This window comes from Spea bombifrons, chromosome 6, assembly GCF_027358695.1.
Source record: "Spea bombifrons isolate aSpeBom1 chromosome 6, aSpeBom1.2.pri, whole genome shotgun sequence".
NCBI classification, from domain to species: domain Eukaryota; kingdom Metazoa; phylum Chordata; class Amphibia; order Anura; family Pelobatidae; genus Spea; species Spea bombifrons.
In genome coordinates this window covers 13,758,593-13,776,904 of record NC_071092.1, presented here as the reverse complement: position 1 = coordinate 13,776,904, position 18,312 = coordinate 13,758,593, and the positions used below count along the sequence as shown (strand labels likewise).

Here is an 18,312-nt window from a genome sequence, read left to right as displayed (position 1 = left end):
GGGGCCGGCGAGGGACATCTACGCAATACGCGTATGCAACTTCCGGTACCGGAAGTTGCATGCGCGTATTGCGTAAATGTCTCCCGCCGGCCCCGCAAGACACCCGGGAGTCTGCTCCGGTAAGTCGGGGGTGGGCAGAGGTAAAGCGCTTAGATAACCTCCCGTGCCGGCACCCCCCCCCCCGTGGGAAGTGCTGGCAGGGGAGGCTGTCTGAGCGTATCGGGGAGAAGGATGCAGGTCCCCTGCACCGCTGCGGGGGATCTGTATCTTAACCCCGCTGCCTGCCCCGGCGCCCGGGACTGCATGTCCCGGGCGTCGGGCGCTAGAGCCCGAATATAGGCCGCACCCCCACTTTAAAAACTTAAAGTGGGGGAAAAAAGTGCGGCCTATATTCGAGCCAATACGGTATATATATATATATATATATATATATAGTGTAGAATTGTGCTTTAATATTTGACAGTACAGATGAATGTCTAGTACTAATCATCAAGTTACTTATGAAAAGAGGTTCTAATAATTTAACTGCAACCTACAGTGTAAACAAATATCTTCTCTCTTTCTAATTGAGATTTTTTAATTTACCTGGACATGAATGAATGTTGCACCTCAATAATTGCATGGAATCCCCAGGGCAGGGCCTACGAGTTTGAGACTGGACAGGATGATTACACAGACGTTTCCGAATCTGTTCACCACCACCGCAAGAAGCCGAACATTTGCTCCAAGCCTCCCAGGAACCCCAATGCCCATCAACTGGAACAAAATACACTATAATGAGAATGACAGTATTTATGGCTGTTTACTCTACCAAACAGGTAGTAGAATCACTGCTTAGTTTGCCCATTTGCCCAGTAAAATTTGACACCTGAAGGATGAAATTCAGTATGAAAATAAGAGTGTCAGATTAAAAGTTAATACTGTAGACAGCAAATTTCGACATGATTCACTAAATCAGCTGGTAAACATGGTTCTTAAGAATCCAAACACATGGTATATTTTACCAACCAACTAGTGAAATCAATTTAAGTAGACATAAGCAAACCTCATAATGACCCACACGATTGATTACATTTAAATGGCTAATGCAGGAAGCGATCAGCCTGTGCCTGTCAACCTTGAAAATCCATGCAGCGGTACTGTTTTGATTCTGCCGGCACTTTTGATACTGTTCTTCAAGGTTCACAAACAATACAAATAGTTGGCTACTTGGGAGTGAACCCGCTAGTGTTCCCAATTAAGAGTTTACAGAAACCTGAGATGTGAAAAGCATTTCAGGATTTACGTTTCTCTAGATTCATAAACGACAACATCACAGAACTTGATTTTTTATTTTTTTATTTTCTAAGACAGATTTTGGGTAACATGATGTTTTTTATAAACATGAAATATATTTGTAAACACATTGTTTACAAGCTAATGGACTAAAGGTGTCCTGTTACATACTTACTTACCAGGACACACGTCTGTGTTACATTTGTTTATTTCTGTGTCAGGTCCTGTACAGGCTCTTCCACTGTGTGAAGGTGCTGGGTTGTCACATGCACGATATCTTCTCATCTGGCCGCCATTACATGTACGACTACAGGGTCCCCATGGACTCCATGATCCCCAGTTCCCATGAACTATAATGCAACAACAATGTGTATGTAACTGAACAGCTCCTCATTTATACGGTTCTGAAGCACACAAAATCATCCTTGAGGTCAAAAAGTGTTGACTGCACTTTAATATAAAATTACTTCCCCATTATGTCACTTTACAGGAAAAAAAAAAACACATATTGAGCATTCAGAGTTAATTTTGTTTTTTTACAGAGGTGTAAGGCAAAATTATATGCCAAGGCTTTTATTATTTCTTGTTTGAATAAAGTTGATAAGGTAATTTTTTTATTAGGGTGATATGGAAAAAGGAAACCAACCCACCTGGGCACAGATCAGCATTGCAGAGCTCATGTTCAAGTGCATTGCCTTCACAACTGTGGCCTCCATTCTGTGGAGCTGGATTTGAACATTCTCGAGTTCTTTGGCGAAGGCCTCCACCACAGGACAAACTACAGGGTGTCCAGCTGCTCCATATTGACCATTTTCCATCAACTTGTTTCATGCAAAAAATAAAGGCTAAAACCTAACACAACTACATGAAAGTTTATAATCAAAATTACCATAAAATAGTCAAGTTCTCAGTATAAGACCAGCCAACTTTATGTTGTGCTTTTCAAATTGTCTGCTCATGACCTGAACATAATGAGTTTTACAACAAGCTAGGCTAAATATGCATTAGAAATGTCTCAAAAACAGCTTTATGATGTCTAATATATGTTCATGTTTCATTCCCACTTTAGAAGATCAGCCACACTATTTTGTTGTTTGTTTGTTTTTTTAGTCCCTACTATCTGGTTTGGTTTGAAACTTTCTGGAAACCATATAAGCCCACCCCATCCCTTATCGGTTCAAACAGTTATTTACCTGGGCAGTTCTGATCACTGCATACTTGCATCTGGGTATCTTGTCCTTCACAATATAACCCATCAAAAGATGGGGGAGGATTATTACACAGCCTTACTCGGGTCTGAGTACCTTGCCCACATGTCTTACTGCATGGGCCCCAGGGTAACCAGGAACTCCACAAGCCATGAACTAATAAAAAGCAGAACATGGTTAGATGCCACAGTGTTAATAGTAAACTACATCAGAACGTCAGGAGTCTGTTTTCCTCTTAGTTGACTGTTATTCTTAATGGAAAACAATGGTTTCATATGTTGAGACCCTTTGTTCTCATATGCTGTCTTTGTATCACCCTTCATTACTAGCTGTCACATGGTTTAGTGGACTGTCTCATTATGTCGTTGCATAGGAGATTTGTGGCAGGCCACCTGAGCCCATAGCTAACACTCTAGACATTAATAATAAGAATTATCATTATTATTATTATATATTGTTTTATAGCGCCATCAAATTCAGTAGCGCTGTATCATGTTCACATACTAGAACCAACCAAACCAATTGATTTATTATGATGTAATTTCTCAATTCTCTATATAGATTTTGTTGTCACAGAACAGAAGCTTTATCTTATAGATCTGTACAGAGTTTTATATGCTCATAATCTTTGTCATTATTCTATGACATTACCTGGACATGGCTCTATATTACAAACCGCCTCATCTACAGCGTCTCCCTCACAAGCCTTTCCTCCTTCTTGAGGTGAGGGATTGTCACACACTCTTGTCCTAGTCTTTTTGCCAGTTCCACATGATTTTGAACAATCTTCCCATGAGCTCCAGGCTGACCAATTTCCATCCACTTAAAAGAAATGGAAATAAATATATAAGCGATTTTACACACTACAACCAACACAATCAGGGGGATGTTTTTTCCACATTACGGTTCAGACAACCAAGTTGGTTCCAATCATTTACAGATCATGCAATCTTTTGACTGGGGTAAAATTCCTATAAAAATGTGGTCCAGACCGAACAGAAATCTTAAAGTTAAGATCGTTGAACTATTAGATTTGGTTACCTGGACATGGTTTATTCTGACAGTTTCTTTCCTCTGTCTCTGCCCCTTGGCAGTAAAGCCCACCATTTGCTGGAACCGGATTATTGCAAAGTCTTGTCCTTCTCTGAACTCCATTACCACAACTCACAGTGCAAGTTTGCCAAGGAAGCCACCCAGAAAACCCACCGTGTACTGAAAGACAATTAAGACAAATGGTGTCAAAACAGAGCAGTCAAAAATAATTATTGAAACCCTATATTAATCTTTCAAACAGATAAAAGACACGCACAGAACATCCCTACCATAACTAAATTCAGTGGGAATTTCAATGAAATGATCATTGAAATAAGGATCCCTATATTCAAGTGTATTGATCTTTTTCATCCTCTCTTGCAATAAGAGATCCCCTAAGGATTCACAGGAATCCAAGCAGTATTATGATTTATGAGCAGTGTATAGAGGGAGCACACAAACCAACATGTGATATTAAATTATTATTATTATCTTTTATTTATATAGCACCAACAGTATTTGAAAAAGACTTAGACAATATCCTGAACATTCTACACTGCAGTTTATTAAAAGGTGCAGTAGCAAATGTGTTCTTTACTAAAACGTTTTACCTGACCCTTAAGAAACCTGAAAACTCACTTTTGACCAATAATATAGCAGTATTTGTATTTCCAAATAGGGACCCTTTATCCACTTTACCTGTATATATATATATATTTATATTTATATTTATATTGTACATTACCTCTGACGGTAAAAACTGCCTTGACAGCAGTGGATCCCATGATATTTGCAGCTTTGCATTCATACACTGAAGTGTCTTCTTTCCGAGCAGCAAGGATTTGTAACGAACTGTTTGAGAGAATAGTAAATCGATGATAGCTGGCAATAGGATGGGATTGACGCGACCAGGAAATACTGGGAGCTGGTTCTCCTTCTGCATGACAGTTGAGCACTACAGTGGCACCAGCATCCACCGTAGTATCCACCGGATTAACTGTTATAACTGGTGGCCCTTGAAAAAGACACAAATATTAGATTTTATTACATACAATGTTTAATCAATTTTTCCTTTTAAGACTCAAAAGTGTGCAGATCTTTTTCAAGTAATGTATTCTTTAAAATCAGGGATTCAAAATGCACGTTTGATTTATATCATCACCATTTAGACAGATAAAACTCTAATTTTAAATGTAATCTTAAAAATCATACTCTGTATTGTCAGTCTCATTGTGTGCTCCATTACTCCAGCATCATTTGTGGCAATGCATGAATAGTCACCAGCATCTTCAGTCTACGAAAAGAATGGAAGAAAAGAAAAAGGAATGTTGGCAGATCACATTCAGCAACTAATGATATTCGACTGAAAATATTTACTATTGGGAGCACTTATAGGCAGTAGCGTACCTAGCGGGGGGCGGGGGGGGCGGTCCGCACCGGGTGCCGCTCATCAGGGGGGTGCCAACTTGCCGGCACCCGGCACCCCTCCAGAGACGGACAGTAATGTCCGCCGCTGGAGGAGAAGGCTCGCGAGGGAGCGGTATCGGAGGTCTTTAACAGACCTCCGGCTCCCTTGAGTGATTTTAAGCCGGTTCCCTTGAACCGGCTTAAAATCACTCAAGGGAGCCGGAGGTCTGTTAAAGACCTCCGATACCGCTCCCTCGCGATCCGCGCGGCAACTGCTGCTGAAGCAACAGTGAAGCCGCGCCCACCGCCGTCCGTGCCCTCTGAACCGGAAGAAGACAGAAGAAGAGGAGCGAAGAGGAAGAAAAGGAGCTGACTGCTGTAAGAAGAAAAGAGGAAAGGTAGGAAATCATTCAGTGAGTGTGGATTGGTATGTGTGGAATATGTGGATTGGTATGTGTGGAATATGTGGATTGGTAAATGTGGATTGGTATGTGTGGAATCTGTGGATTGGTATGTGTGGATTGGTATGTGTGGAATCTGGATTGGTATGTGTGGAATCTGTGGATTGGTAAGTGTGGATTGGTATGTGTGGAATCTGTGGATTGGTATGTGTGGAATCTGTGGATTGGTATGTGTGGAATCTGTGGATTGGTAAGTGTGGATTGGTATGTGTGGAATCTGTGGATTGGTATGTGTGGATTGGTATGTGTGGAATCTGTGGATTGGTATGTGTGGATTGGTATGTGTGGAATCTGTGGATTGGTATGTGTGGATTGGTATGTGTGGATTGGTATGTGTGGAATCTGTGGATTGGTATGTGTGGATTGGTATGTGTGGATTGGTATGTGTGGATTGGTATGTGTGGATTGGTATGTGTGGAATCTGTGGATTGGTATGTGTGGATTGGTATGTGTGGATTGGTATGTGTGGTAAGTGTGGATTGGTATGTGTGGGAAGTGTGGATTGGTATCTGTGGTAAGTGTGGATTGGTATGTGTGGAATCTGTGGATTGGTATGTGTGGTATGTGCGGAATCTGTGGATTGGTAAGTGTGGATTGGTAAGTGTGTGAGAGTGATGGGTGTTATGCTGTACCATTTCCAATGTCTTTTTCATTATATAATTATGCTCTAAAGTACATCATAACTCCCATCACTCTATACTGTTCCATACAGTGGCAGAACTGAGAGACAGAGGCCTTGCACCCCCACTGCAGGACTCCTGAAAGCTAAGTGAACTTCAAAGGGGGAGAGGGTAGATAGTTAGGAGGGGTTAGATAGGGAGAAGGGAGTGAGACGGGGGGATAGGGGGTAGATAGGGAGAAGGGAGTGAGAAGGGATAGATAGGGCAGAAGGGGGTGAGAATGGGTAGATAGGGAGAAAGGAGGGTAGCAAGAATATTGAAATAAAGAGTCAGAATGAGAGCGAAAATGAATGGATTAATGTGTGGATGAATTGTGTGAATGAGTGAGAGAATTAATGAATTTGTGAGAATGCATCAATGAATATGTGTAAATAATTTGTGTGAAAGAATAAATGATTGTGTGAATGAAAATGAATTAGTGAGTGACTAAAAAGTGTTTGTGTTAATCATAGGTGTATAGTTGATTTGTCAAAAAGGCAAAGATGGTATAAGCAGGGTGTTTATGGGACAAAAATGGCACAGGCAGGGTGTTTATGGGACAAAGATGGCACAGGTAGTGTGTTCATGGGACAAAGATGGCGTACACTCGGCTGTTTGGGAACAATGCTGACTCATGCTGGGCTGTTTGGGGGCAAAGATGGCACGTCCTATGTGTGTGTAATTTGGGTGCTGGTCAGGTTCTATGTGGGCAATGTGGACGCTGTTTTTTTTGGAGGGTTATTAAAGAAAGCACTATTATATGTTCAGTAAATGTTATTTAAACGTATTTATTTTACTTATAAGTTATTAATTTATTTTTTCAGATTTCTTGTTGCTTACACTTGACATACAGTTTACAAATTGGTGCAATAAATATTCTTGCCAACATAATTTTGTAGATGTCTTCACATTTGGGGGGGGGGTGCCACTTACAGGATCCGCCCCGGGTGCCAAATACTCTAGGTACGCCCCTGCTTATAGGCTAGATGAAACTCTAAAATTGGTGGTATTTGGTTAGACACTTCTATAAATTCAGACACACTATACAGTATAGTTATTTACAGTTATTTATAGATATATATATATATATATATATATATATATATATTATAACATACAGCAGTACAAAATACAATTGACTTACCACAGTGTTGTGAATTACAAGTGAGCCATTATTGAATTGCTTAATTCTTCTGCTTAATAAAGTGCCCTTTCCTTTCTTCATCCATTGAATTCTGGGTGTAGGGTTTCCTTTAACTACACAATTCAGAATAATAGTGCCACCCAAAGGTACAGTCTGATTAGTATGATGTACCCCAGTAAGTACAGGTGGTTCTAAGAGAAAGGAAAACAGATTTTCCCTATAAATATTGGTCGCAATAAAAACGGGTATTTTCCATTTTACACATGTTTGTCTCATGTTTGTCATGGGAAAGGGAAATCCCCATCAGTGATTAGAAAGATCTTGTATGATTTATTCAACCAATGGGACAATTTTGGCACCATGTGTTGAGATAAGCTGAGGCCTCATTAGAACAAGTAGGGTTAACAGATAGTATAACAAGTTCAAACAACGTACTATTTTTCCAATTTTGAGACAATTTTGGAGAGCGTGAGTATATTATATACATTTTTTATTGGAAAAAACATGTAGGCATCCACATTAATATTCAGAAGCAAATATAACAAAGATACATATCCATTTCCCACACTACAAAATATTTATTTAAAATATGAAAAAAACCTGTCCACATAATAAGTCTGAATAAGGCTGAAATACAAGTATGATCCATATAAAAAATCAAATCAGAACAAAACATATTGAAGGAGGAATATTCACTCCAACCCGGCTGCCCTGGAAAACTTTAGTTCTATATAACTTATGGAGCAACACTCAATTTGTAGCTTCTTATCTCTCCTTCCTTACCTTTGACAAACACATATATTGTAGTGTTTGTTGATGCTACTGAGTTTTCCGCCCTACAGGAGTAAGCCCCGGCATCTTCCTTCAAAACTCTTTCAATCACAAGGTCCCGTTGCTGAGCAGACTGTCCAGCTTCAGCTGCAGTTAAAAATAATAATAATAAAACATTGTACATTGTTACACTTACATATTCATTAATATCAAACAGGACTTGGGATGCAAAGTCACTGAATAGTGTAGAACAAATTGAAATAAGTAAAAGCAATACTTTTATGGGTTGGATTGTGTTTGTAGCAAAATCAACATATGGAATGGTAACGCTTTAATCAAAGGCTACTAGAATGCATAATCTTGTGCTGAATCCCAGTTGGCTTTACACATTTACTGTAGCTCTGCTCTGGAGTGTCTATATAGCAAGCTTAAAGCAAACGTTTTGCCTAGTTATTCATAAGCTCAGTTCCGCCATCAGAAATCTTGGGCCCTATTCCAGGCTAAAAGCCTAGGGCCTATGCCCTTCCCATCAGCCCGCCCCATTGTCCATCTTATTTTCCCACCTATTGCTTCACCTATCGCCATGTCTTAAGCTCATCCAATAAGCACACCTTATGAGAATAGAAGCAAGGCTAGGGTTAGTGACACCTAGGTGCTGTACATCTTCGGGGTCCCTTTAACTAACACACTAAAACGCAAACTCACTGTAACACCCACTCATTCTGATACTGTACACTTTGTTTCTCCTGCTCCTTTTCTTTCTCTCCCAGACACCACTAACCCAAGGCTCATCCCAGACACTCCAACACCACACACAAATTTGCAATAGCATTATACACACGACCACCTACACACATGCTAACACACATCCACGCATGCTAACACCATACACTAACATATACTTATGCACTCCAACCCCATACAGTGGCAGACACATGCATGCTAATATCATATGCTCACAAAAAACCTTACAGTAACACACACACACTAAGACCATACAAATCAGTCTATGGCGAAAGAAAAAAACACAGTCCTCAGAATAATCTACCATGATAGTTGTCCTCGTGGTATTTATAAAATGTTCCAGTTCTGGGTGTGCAGGACCGCCTCTGTAAAATTTACTATGATTATATAATTCTTATATTTTTCCATGTATATAGTGTTATAGATTACTTTAAATTTTTTAGCCCTATATATATATAATTTTGCTGTTTTAGGGTATTTGTTGGTGTTGGGATATGTGTGCATATACCTGTATATGCACACATATACAGGTATATGCACACATATACCTGTATGTGTATGTGTATACATGTGAGTATATGTGTATATATACATACAGTGCATCAGCATATATTGAATATACATTTTTTATACATCATTATATTATGTATTTTATACATATTGTGTATATACAGTATCTATGTATTATGGTGTGTGTTAATAATAATGATTTGTAATTTATATTTTATCAAATACATTGTTATGTATTATACATGACTGGACATATATTTTCACATTATGTGCATTTTGTTATTATGTATGTTTTATTTATTTGCATATATTTGCACATTGTATTTATGTTGTTAATGAATTTTTAGCCTTCCCATTTATTATATTATATATATATATATATATATATATATATATCACAATATGTACTATTATATTGAGAATGCATGGGTAAAGGCAATTTCAATTTATACAAATTGAGGTTAAACCTGCTCTAACCAGAGAGGGGCGCAGTTGAGTTGGTTTATGTATATGGTGGTTCGGTTGCTAGTGTGATCGAGGAGTGCTAGATCAGTAATTGATTCCAATTATGGGAACTTATGAGTGATGCGACCACGCTGGGTGGTGGAGAGATGGTTCTACTGTAAGCAATATACCCGCTGTTCGTGAGTAGCCTAATGGATGAATGATGTAACCACGCTAAATGTGGAAGAGGTGGAGAACTGGAGCACTTTATAAACACCACAAGGACAACTATTATGGTAGATTACGCTGAGGACTGTGTTCGTTAATATCGTCATAGATGGTTTCAGATATTTATTTTAGGTTTATTTATATATTTCCCTCTGGGACGGGTGAAATATGTTTAGGTCATTCTGGAGAGTTGATATAGAGCATCTTTGAGGACACAGGTCACTTATTGTTTCTGCAAATGTCATTATATGTGCCATCCAGTGAGTTTTTACCATGCATTTCAAATATATTGGTTTTCACTACTTTTTTTTTTAAATCATTTTACAGGACCAAGAAATAAATGGGTAATTTGATGGGCTCTTTTCTTCTGGTTGTTTGTGAGTGCATAATCATAATCTACATATATTTTATATATATTTTTATAGATTTACACTATATTCATACATTTGCCTCTTTTTATGTACGAGCGCCTCTTTTTGGGAGTTTGAAGGTTTGGGTATTGCAGGAGTAATGAAGAGTCGGCTGCTTTCTATAAGCAGAGTATCTGAATTTATTGTTCACTGTATTTTATAGATTTTTTTGGTGATGGTGATTATTTACTTTGGGGGTAGGCTGGTTCCAGCTCTGGAAAATTACATCATATCCTGGCACTCAGACTCAGTGTGTTGGGCCTGAGAAAACGTGGCTCTCAGTACCGGGCATACTCCCTGATGGTGGCACTGGGTACGCTATGGAAAGTCTTCAGTAGGCTCGCACTAGCTGATAAGTCCTAGTTATATTTACTAACAATCCTGAGAATTCTCCTGGTTTTGTCCTGAGTCTCCAGATGAAGCAATGCTTTCTTGGGACAATTTCCTCTCTCTGGACAGGTGCACCATTTTGCTAAGTACTCCCAACCCTCTTCTTCCTATTCCCTCCCCACTCCAGACTGTGGAGCCCCATAACCATTCAGCTAGCCTATCCCCTAAAAATCCACTGCCCCAGAAAAGTGCAGACTGCAGGTAGCCTTGCCCCAGGAAGTTCCCAAGTATGCTGTGCATTTGCACTTCAATAAGTCTCTGTCTGTCCTTTTTGTGTGCATGTGAATTGAACTGGCCAAATATTGTTTGGTTAGGTCAGATCACTTTAAGTCCTTCTACACCTATAATGACTGTAATTTATATTTTTCATATAATTATGTTATACTGCTCTCTAGGGTGTCTGACATAGTCTGCATGCTACCTCCACAGCCTTGCCCCAGGAAGTTCCCAAGTATGCTTATTTTGGGATGCAGATTTTTATGATTTTCATAAGGTGGTAGTAAGTGTTAATATCCATAGTTCAAACTTTTTAGAAGTGTATTTAGATTTTCTGTTATCTTTCGCTACACCAAAGAAAAAAAAACTACGTTTACCTCCCCCACTGGTGCCAATAGCAGTAAAAAAAAAAAAAAAAAAAGTCAGAAGTTCTGTTGTGTACTTTTTCACAGAACATACTAAATTCAAGGGCCAATTCTGTATTTTTATTTTAGTGAAAACAAAAGTATTAATGACTTTGATTTCATGCTATTAGCAAAGCATTGTAGAGCAATTCTGTAAGAAACTCTGTTTATGCCTCTTGTAATTAATGTTCTTTGGGCAACTTATAGCTGCAGTATCTGGTGCTATTTCAAGAGATGTCCAGTGCTCACCATAAAAATAATTTCAATCTGACAATTTTGATTTGCACAATGATCTGTTTATCTGTAATATTTTCCTTAAATACCTAAATATTTTGGCAGCATCTGCCAGCATCTAAGAGTACTTACCAGACAGGACTTTGTCTTTAAAGGTCCATGTTATGTGGGGAATGGGGTTGCCAGCTGTTTTGCAAGATAGCCTGAGCTGATCTCCTTCATTTAAAGACACATTTGTTGGAATGTCAGTAAAATATGGACCAAAGTGTATCTGTAGGCTGACTATATGAGAATCTTCTCCAGCTACATTGTGAGCAGTGCATGTGTAATCACCCACATCAGCATACTGTAGCAAAACAGAACATAGAAAGTGTTTTAGACTTTGCATTCATTTTAACTAATTTAATATTAACAGGGTCCTTGGTTTAACTAGTGTCAGCTGCATATTTTGGCCTAGGCCAACTGGAACTATGGAGGTAGTCTTGGGGGGGGGCAGGAGCCCCTTCACCACATAGCAGATTGCCCTATTGGCAATAAAGTTCCCCAGCCCTCCACCTCTCAATGGGGCATTTTGTAACATGTGTAATCAGACGTTCAGCATGGAGGGCAACAGCCAGAGGAGTTGGGTAGCACAGCTAGGGCACCGCCCGGGCCAGACCTTGTTACTTGCTGCTAAAATACACCACTGGCACATTCTATCTTCATGTTCCTATTTTAAAGACTCTTCTTTTGCTAATGATATAATTTAAACAATCAAACATGTAACATCTGCAATAATAGGGGCAATTTTAAAACTCTTAATCTTTTGCCAAAATATTATTATTTGTTCATGTTCAATGCTGAATCCAGTTTCACTATGGAAGTAGGAAGAAGGAATTGGATGCAATTACCTCAGCTTTATGCAAAATAAGTTGTCCTGATGATGATAAAGTGTACTTCAAATTCTTCTTTGTTATCATAATGCCATTCTTCATCCAGGTTATTTCTGGGCTGGGGATTCCATATGCTGTACAAGGCAGGGCAACTTGGGAGCCGATCACCCCCGAAAATTCTTTATTATTTTTTAGAATCCGAGGTGGCACTGAGAAGGGAACATAGTTATCTTAATATAAATAAAATATATGACTTAAATGTCTTAACACACACACACACTTTTTTAAGTAATTGCACCATTAGAAACATCATGAAGAAGTAATAAAATGACAAATCTGCTAGACAATGCAATTTATGTTGTATCTAAGGGGAACCGCACTTTTAGTAACTACTGTTGGTCTAAACGAAGGCCATGTCTTAACTAAATCAGAAATGTAATCTAATCCTAAATAAAAGACTCAGATATTTATATGAAATTGTGTTAGCTCTGTAATTATACCTGTCCTTGTTTATACAAATTTGCAATTTATAACCTGATTTTCCTCAATTCGTTTGTGACTAAATGCTCTTTACATAGAAGGACTCTCTCCACCTAAGGTATTGGTTTGTCTTAGTCCATCAATTCTTGTCTTGTCATACCCCTTGAATATATGTATTGTATTAAGCGCTGCGTAGATTGTTGGCGCTATATAAATAAAAGATAATAATAATAAGTAAAAACAGCAGAAAAGCGTGTTTTTGTTTTTGCATATTGAGATCTAGAAACAAAATACCAGTACCAGCTTAGCACTGTGCATTGACAAAGAATGGGCAACCACAACTACTGTAAAGAAAATAAGATTGTGCTTGCATCAAATACAGATCTACTAGTCTACTAATGATAAACAGTAACAGACTCACCTAAAACCGTGAGGTTAATACTAGAAGTAACGGCTCCTGCAATGTTTTTAGCGGTACAGGTATACTGTCCGGCATCATCAGGCTGAGCAAACGCAATCTGTAAGGCTCCAGTGCCGATAATCCTTTGTCCAGCTGTCTTGGCAAGCGGATCTCCGTTTTTGTACCAAGAAATTTCAGGTGCTGGGTTTCCAGTTGCTTCACAAAACATTGTGACTGATTTGTCCACAGGAATCACATATTCTTGTTGATGAGGTTTAATTTCAGGTGGAACTGAAAATGAATACTTAGAACTGTAGGGTTTATGTTTGTTTAAGTGCTGCAATTGGTATTACCGTATTGGCTCGAATATAGGCCGCACTTTTTTCCCCCACTTTAAGTTTTTAAAGTGGGGGTGCGGCCTATATTCGGGGTCTAGCGCCCGACGCCCGGGACATGCAGTCCCGGGCGCCGGGCAGGCAGCGGGGTTAAGATACAGATCCCCCGCAGCGGTGCAGGGGACCTGCATCCTACTCCCCGATACGCTCAGACAGCCTCCCCTGCCAGCACTTCCCACGGGGGGGGGGTGCCGGCACGGGAGGTTATCTAAGCGTTTTACCTCTGCCCACCCCCGACTTACCGGAGCAGACTCCCGGGTGTCTTGCGGGGCCGGCGGGAGACATCTACGCAATACGCGCATGCAACTTCCGGTACCGGTACCGGAAGTTGCATACGCGTATTGCGTAGATGTCCCTCGCCGGCCCCGCAAGACACCCGGGAGTCTGCTCCGGTAAGTCGAGGAGGGGGGGCAGAGGAGGACAGCGGCAGCGTATCGCGGGGAGGGAGGACAGCGGCAGCGTATCGCGGGGAGGGAGGGCAGCGGCAGCGTATCGCGGGGAGGGAGGGCAGCGGCAGCGTATCGCGGGGAGGGAGGGCAGCGTATCGCGGGGAGGGAGGGAGGGCAGCGTATCGCGGGGAGGGAGGGCAGCGTATCGCGGGGAGGGAGGACAGCGGCAGCGTATCGCGGGGAGGGAGGACAGCGGCAGCGTATCGCGGGGAGGGAGGACAGCGGCAGCGTATCTAGGGGAGGGAGGACAGTGGCAGCATATCTCGGGGGGGGGGACAGAGTGGCAGCATGTTTTTTTTGGTGCTTTTTTAAAGAAAAAAACTTTTTCTTTAAAAAAGCACCAAACTTTTAGGGTGCGGCCTATATACGGGGGCGGCCTATATCCGAGCCAATACGGTATATAGAAATAGAAACATAGAATTTGATGGCCCATCTAATCTGCCCATTTTTCTCAGGTCTCAATCAGTGCTTGATCTTGTCTTAGATTCGGGATAGTTTTATATGTTCTAGATAAGGTACCAAACTTTATATCTGTTATATTTTCCTTATCGTTTAAAGCTAACACGGCTCCATCTGCTGGTTCTTTGAGCGCATTGTTGTATTTATAAACTAAATATAAATAAAATGAAAAATCTTCCAAATACAAGTGTATTTTTAGCAAAGTATGCTTAACTGTAAGCTCGTTTGAGTAGGGCCGTCCTCACCTGTTGTCTCTGTTAGTCAATTTGTTATGTTACCTACTACTTGCTATGTCCTGTCTACCCATTGTACAGCGCTACGGAATTTGATGGCGCTATATAAAACAATAAATAATAATAATTAAGTGCAGTTCTACGGTGAGGGAATTTAAACATGTATGGGATAGGTATAGATTTATACTTATGTCTTATGTCTTAAGACAAGACCAAGGACTGATTAAGGTTGGAGTCTTTACATCCGGAAAACCAGGCAGGATAGATGGGCCAAATAGTTCTTATCTGCCATCAAATTCTATATGTTTGTGTTTCTATGTTACAGTGCATGTGATTGACATTGTTTTCTTTTTCTCTTTTTTTAGTGAAAACATGAAAATAACCGGGACAAGCTTAATCATATCTACCAACTGTCCCAGTTTTCATGGGATAGGCATAATTTTTTAGGCACTGTACTGCTGTCCCAGGCAGATCATGAAATAGTTCAGTAGATCCTTTGATCTCCCCAACTGTCCCAAGACACTTTAAAATCAACAGATATCTGTGATTCTGTATATTGTAGTATACATTGAGAGTTTTTTTCACAATCAAACAGTCAATACAGTCAAACAAATGATTAAACATATTATGTGAACGTCTTACTCTATTGTCTTAGACACGGTTCAGATCCAGTAATGCATAGACATTTGCTGCGCTGTTTTTCATAGAAAAAAATAGCTTTTATATGTTATTCAATGCCAAGACTCACCATGAACTTTCAGCTTGATCTTCCCCAGTGTGGTACCCGCTGGATTTTGTGCAATACATGTATAGCTACCTGCATCCTCTTGAGTTGCTTTCTCAATAAATAGACCACCATTGGAACGGATGGAGTAGCCACTTCCTAAAACATATATTTTAAAAAAGAACAGATTAGTTAGTACTGTTTAAAGAAATAATACATATTTTTGAAGGTTATATTTGTAATAATGGTGATAAATATGCATTACCTGTTTTGATACTGATGCCTTCTTTTTGCCATGTTATAGATGGTGCAGGTATTCCAGAAGTATCGCATGATAGGGTAGCAGGACTGCCGAAGATGACTTCTAAATAGTCAGATTGTCCCCGAATGACAGGAGCCTCTAAATTTACATAAAAATAAAAGTTTTTAATTAAAGCAGCAGATTTCACTTCCTATTTAATTTATTATCAATAATAATTACTGGAAGATCACACAGTATACTATTAGAGAGATTATTGGAAAGGTAGATTTAAAATGTAAATCTAATACCATATTTCTCTGACAATTAACATTTTTATGATCAGTGTTAATAGACACCCAATGACCTTAGAGGTCTCTTCTCCAGATAATTCCCCCTAAGATACTTCTGAGGTCCCAAAAGTTTAAATAACTTGACATCATTTTCTATCTTGGCCCAATGAAATGTATCAACTTCAACTAAAGACCCTATTTTCTAGTATTTATACAAAATAACATAAATATAAAACGCACATAACAAACCTTGGACATGAAGATCGATGTGAATTTGTGCCGAGCCAACCTCATTTATAGCTTTGCACGTGTAGCGTCCTGCGTGAGCTTGCTCAGTGCTTGGTATTTCAAGACTCCCTGAAAGTCCAATTCAAGTAGCAGATAATTAAGTAGTGAAACAGTATTTTATGCCACAGGTAGTATGGTTAATAAAAAAAAAAAGAAATATTTTCCCATAGCATAGATATGCAAAAAAGTGTATTTAGAAAACAAATAATTCAACATAAAATGACATTTAGCTATGTGTTAGTCCCAAAACATTTTCAGTGCTTACAATGCACAGTGTTTTTATGTGTTTATTCTGCTATAAAGCATTATAAACATGTACAATGTACCCAGAAAATCGTAAACATTAAATTTACTCTTTTGTTGACTTGTAACAGCAGTAATATGGATTTAAACATGTTTACTACAATTTATTTTCTTATGTGTCCCTTTAATATTTATGGGCGCACCATAGAACAGTTAAGATGAAATATGATATGCAGTTACCTAGGGCTGCAACAACTAATCGATAAAATCGATAATAATCGATAATGAAATTCGTTGCCAACGAATTTCATTATCGATTAGTTGAATCGATTATTATCGATTATAAAATGAGGGTTTTTTCAGAGCAAACGCTCAGAAAATACCCCTCATTATATAATAGTTTAGCCTGACTCACCGTCTCACAGCAGCAGCTCCTACTTACTCCCCCTCCCTGTAATCACTGTGACAACTGGCCCCGCCCCCTTCCTTCTCCCAGAAGGCCAGAACCACATGGCTGTGACACTCATCTAACTGTAAGTATTAAATTAATATTTGGGCTACTGAAAGTTAGGGGAGGTGGGGGTTAATTTAGGGGCAGTTATGGTTAATGGGGTGTTTAGGGTTAATTTAGGGGCAGTTATGGTTAATGGGGTGTTTAAGGGCAGCTATGGTTAATGGGGTGTTTAGGGGCAGTTATGGTTAATAGGGTGTTTAGGGTTAATTTAGAGGCAGCTATGGTTAATGGGGTGTTAAGGGTTAATTTAGGAGCAGCTGTGGTTAATGGGGTGTTTGGGGTTAATTTGAGGCAGTTGTGGTAAATGGTGTGTTTTGGGTTAATTTAGGGGATGCTGTGGTTAATGGGGTGTTTAGGGTTAATTTAGGGGCAGTTATGGTTAATGAGGTGTTTAGGGTTAATTTAGGGTAGTTGTTTTGATGGGGTATTTAGAGTTAATTTAGGGGTAGTTATGGTAAATGGGGTGTTTAGGGTTAATTTAATGATGAGGACTGAGGGTAATTTAATAAAGTTAAGTTAAGGTGCAGTTAGAGGTAAGGGGGGGGGCAGACTAAAGGGAATCTAAATCCTGGGGGCAGTGAAGATTAACCCAGTACTTATTTATAAAAGTATGGTGTCAGTGTGATGCGAAAGGGGCTGTGACTCTATGAAGGGACTATGAGATATCTGGGGGGGTATAAGGCATATCTGGGGAGGACAGAGTGACATATCTGGGGGTATAAGGCATATACATTATATAAGGCATATGTGGGGAGGGCAGTGTGGCATGTCTGGGGAGGACGGAGTGGTGTATCAGGGTGTATAAGGCATATCTGGGGGTAGAGTGGAGTGGCATATGTGGGGAGGGCAGCGTGGCATGTCTGGGGAGGATGGAGTGGTGTATCAGGGGGTATAAGGCGTATCAGGCACAGTGGCATATGTGGGGGTGGAGTGGTATATGTGGGAGGCAGCATGGAGTGGCATATGTGGGAGGCAGCGTGGAGTGGCATATGTGGGAGGCAGCGTGGAGTGGTATACGTGGGAGGCAGCGTGGAATGGTATATGTGGGAGGCAGTGTGGCATGTCTGGGCTCAAATGTGCATAAATTGGGGGGGCTGGTTGGGAAATAAAGACAATAAAGGCATTTTATCAAAGTTTTTTTTTATTCTGCTGCTTGTATTTAACATCATTTGTTTATTAAATTATTT

General features: G+C 39.8%; 1 protein-coding gene across 1 annotated transcript in view; it reads right to left on the bottom strand.

Moving 5' to 3' along the window:
- HMCN1 (hemicentin 1) overlaps positions 1–18,312 on the bottom strand; it is a 115,257-nt gene that overhangs the window by 15,505 nt on the left and 81,440 nt on the right. Inside the window, exons 78-93 of the mRNA XM_053469687.1 lie at positions 16,330–16,437; positions 15,815–15,949; positions 15,574–15,708; positions 13,311–13,580; positions 12,428–12,618; positions 11,670–11,883; positions 7,970–8,104; positions 7,187–7,377; positions 4,728–4,809; positions 4,261–4,530; positions 3,525–3,695; positions 3,135–3,305; positions 2,469–2,639; positions 1,926–2,096; positions 1,455–1,625; positions 586–756 (exon numbers count right to left, since the gene is read on the bottom strand). Of these exons, the coding sequence (XP_053325662.1) occupies positions 586–756; positions 1,455–1,625; positions 1,926–2,096; positions 2,469–2,639; positions 3,135–3,305; positions 3,525–3,695; positions 4,261–4,530; positions 4,728–4,809; positions 7,187–7,377; positions 7,970–8,104; positions 11,670–11,883; positions 12,428–12,618; positions 13,311–13,580; positions 15,574–15,708; positions 15,815–15,949; positions 16,330–16,437 (2,757 nt within the window). The remainder of the gene's footprint in view (positions 1–585; positions 757–1,454; positions 1,626–1,925; positions 2,097–2,468; positions 2,640–3,134; positions 3,306–3,524; positions 3,696–4,260; positions 4,531–4,727; positions 4,810–7,186; positions 7,378–7,969; positions 8,105–11,669; positions 11,884–12,427; positions 12,619–13,310; positions 13,581–15,573; positions 15,709–15,814; positions 15,950–16,329; positions 16,438–18,312) is intronic.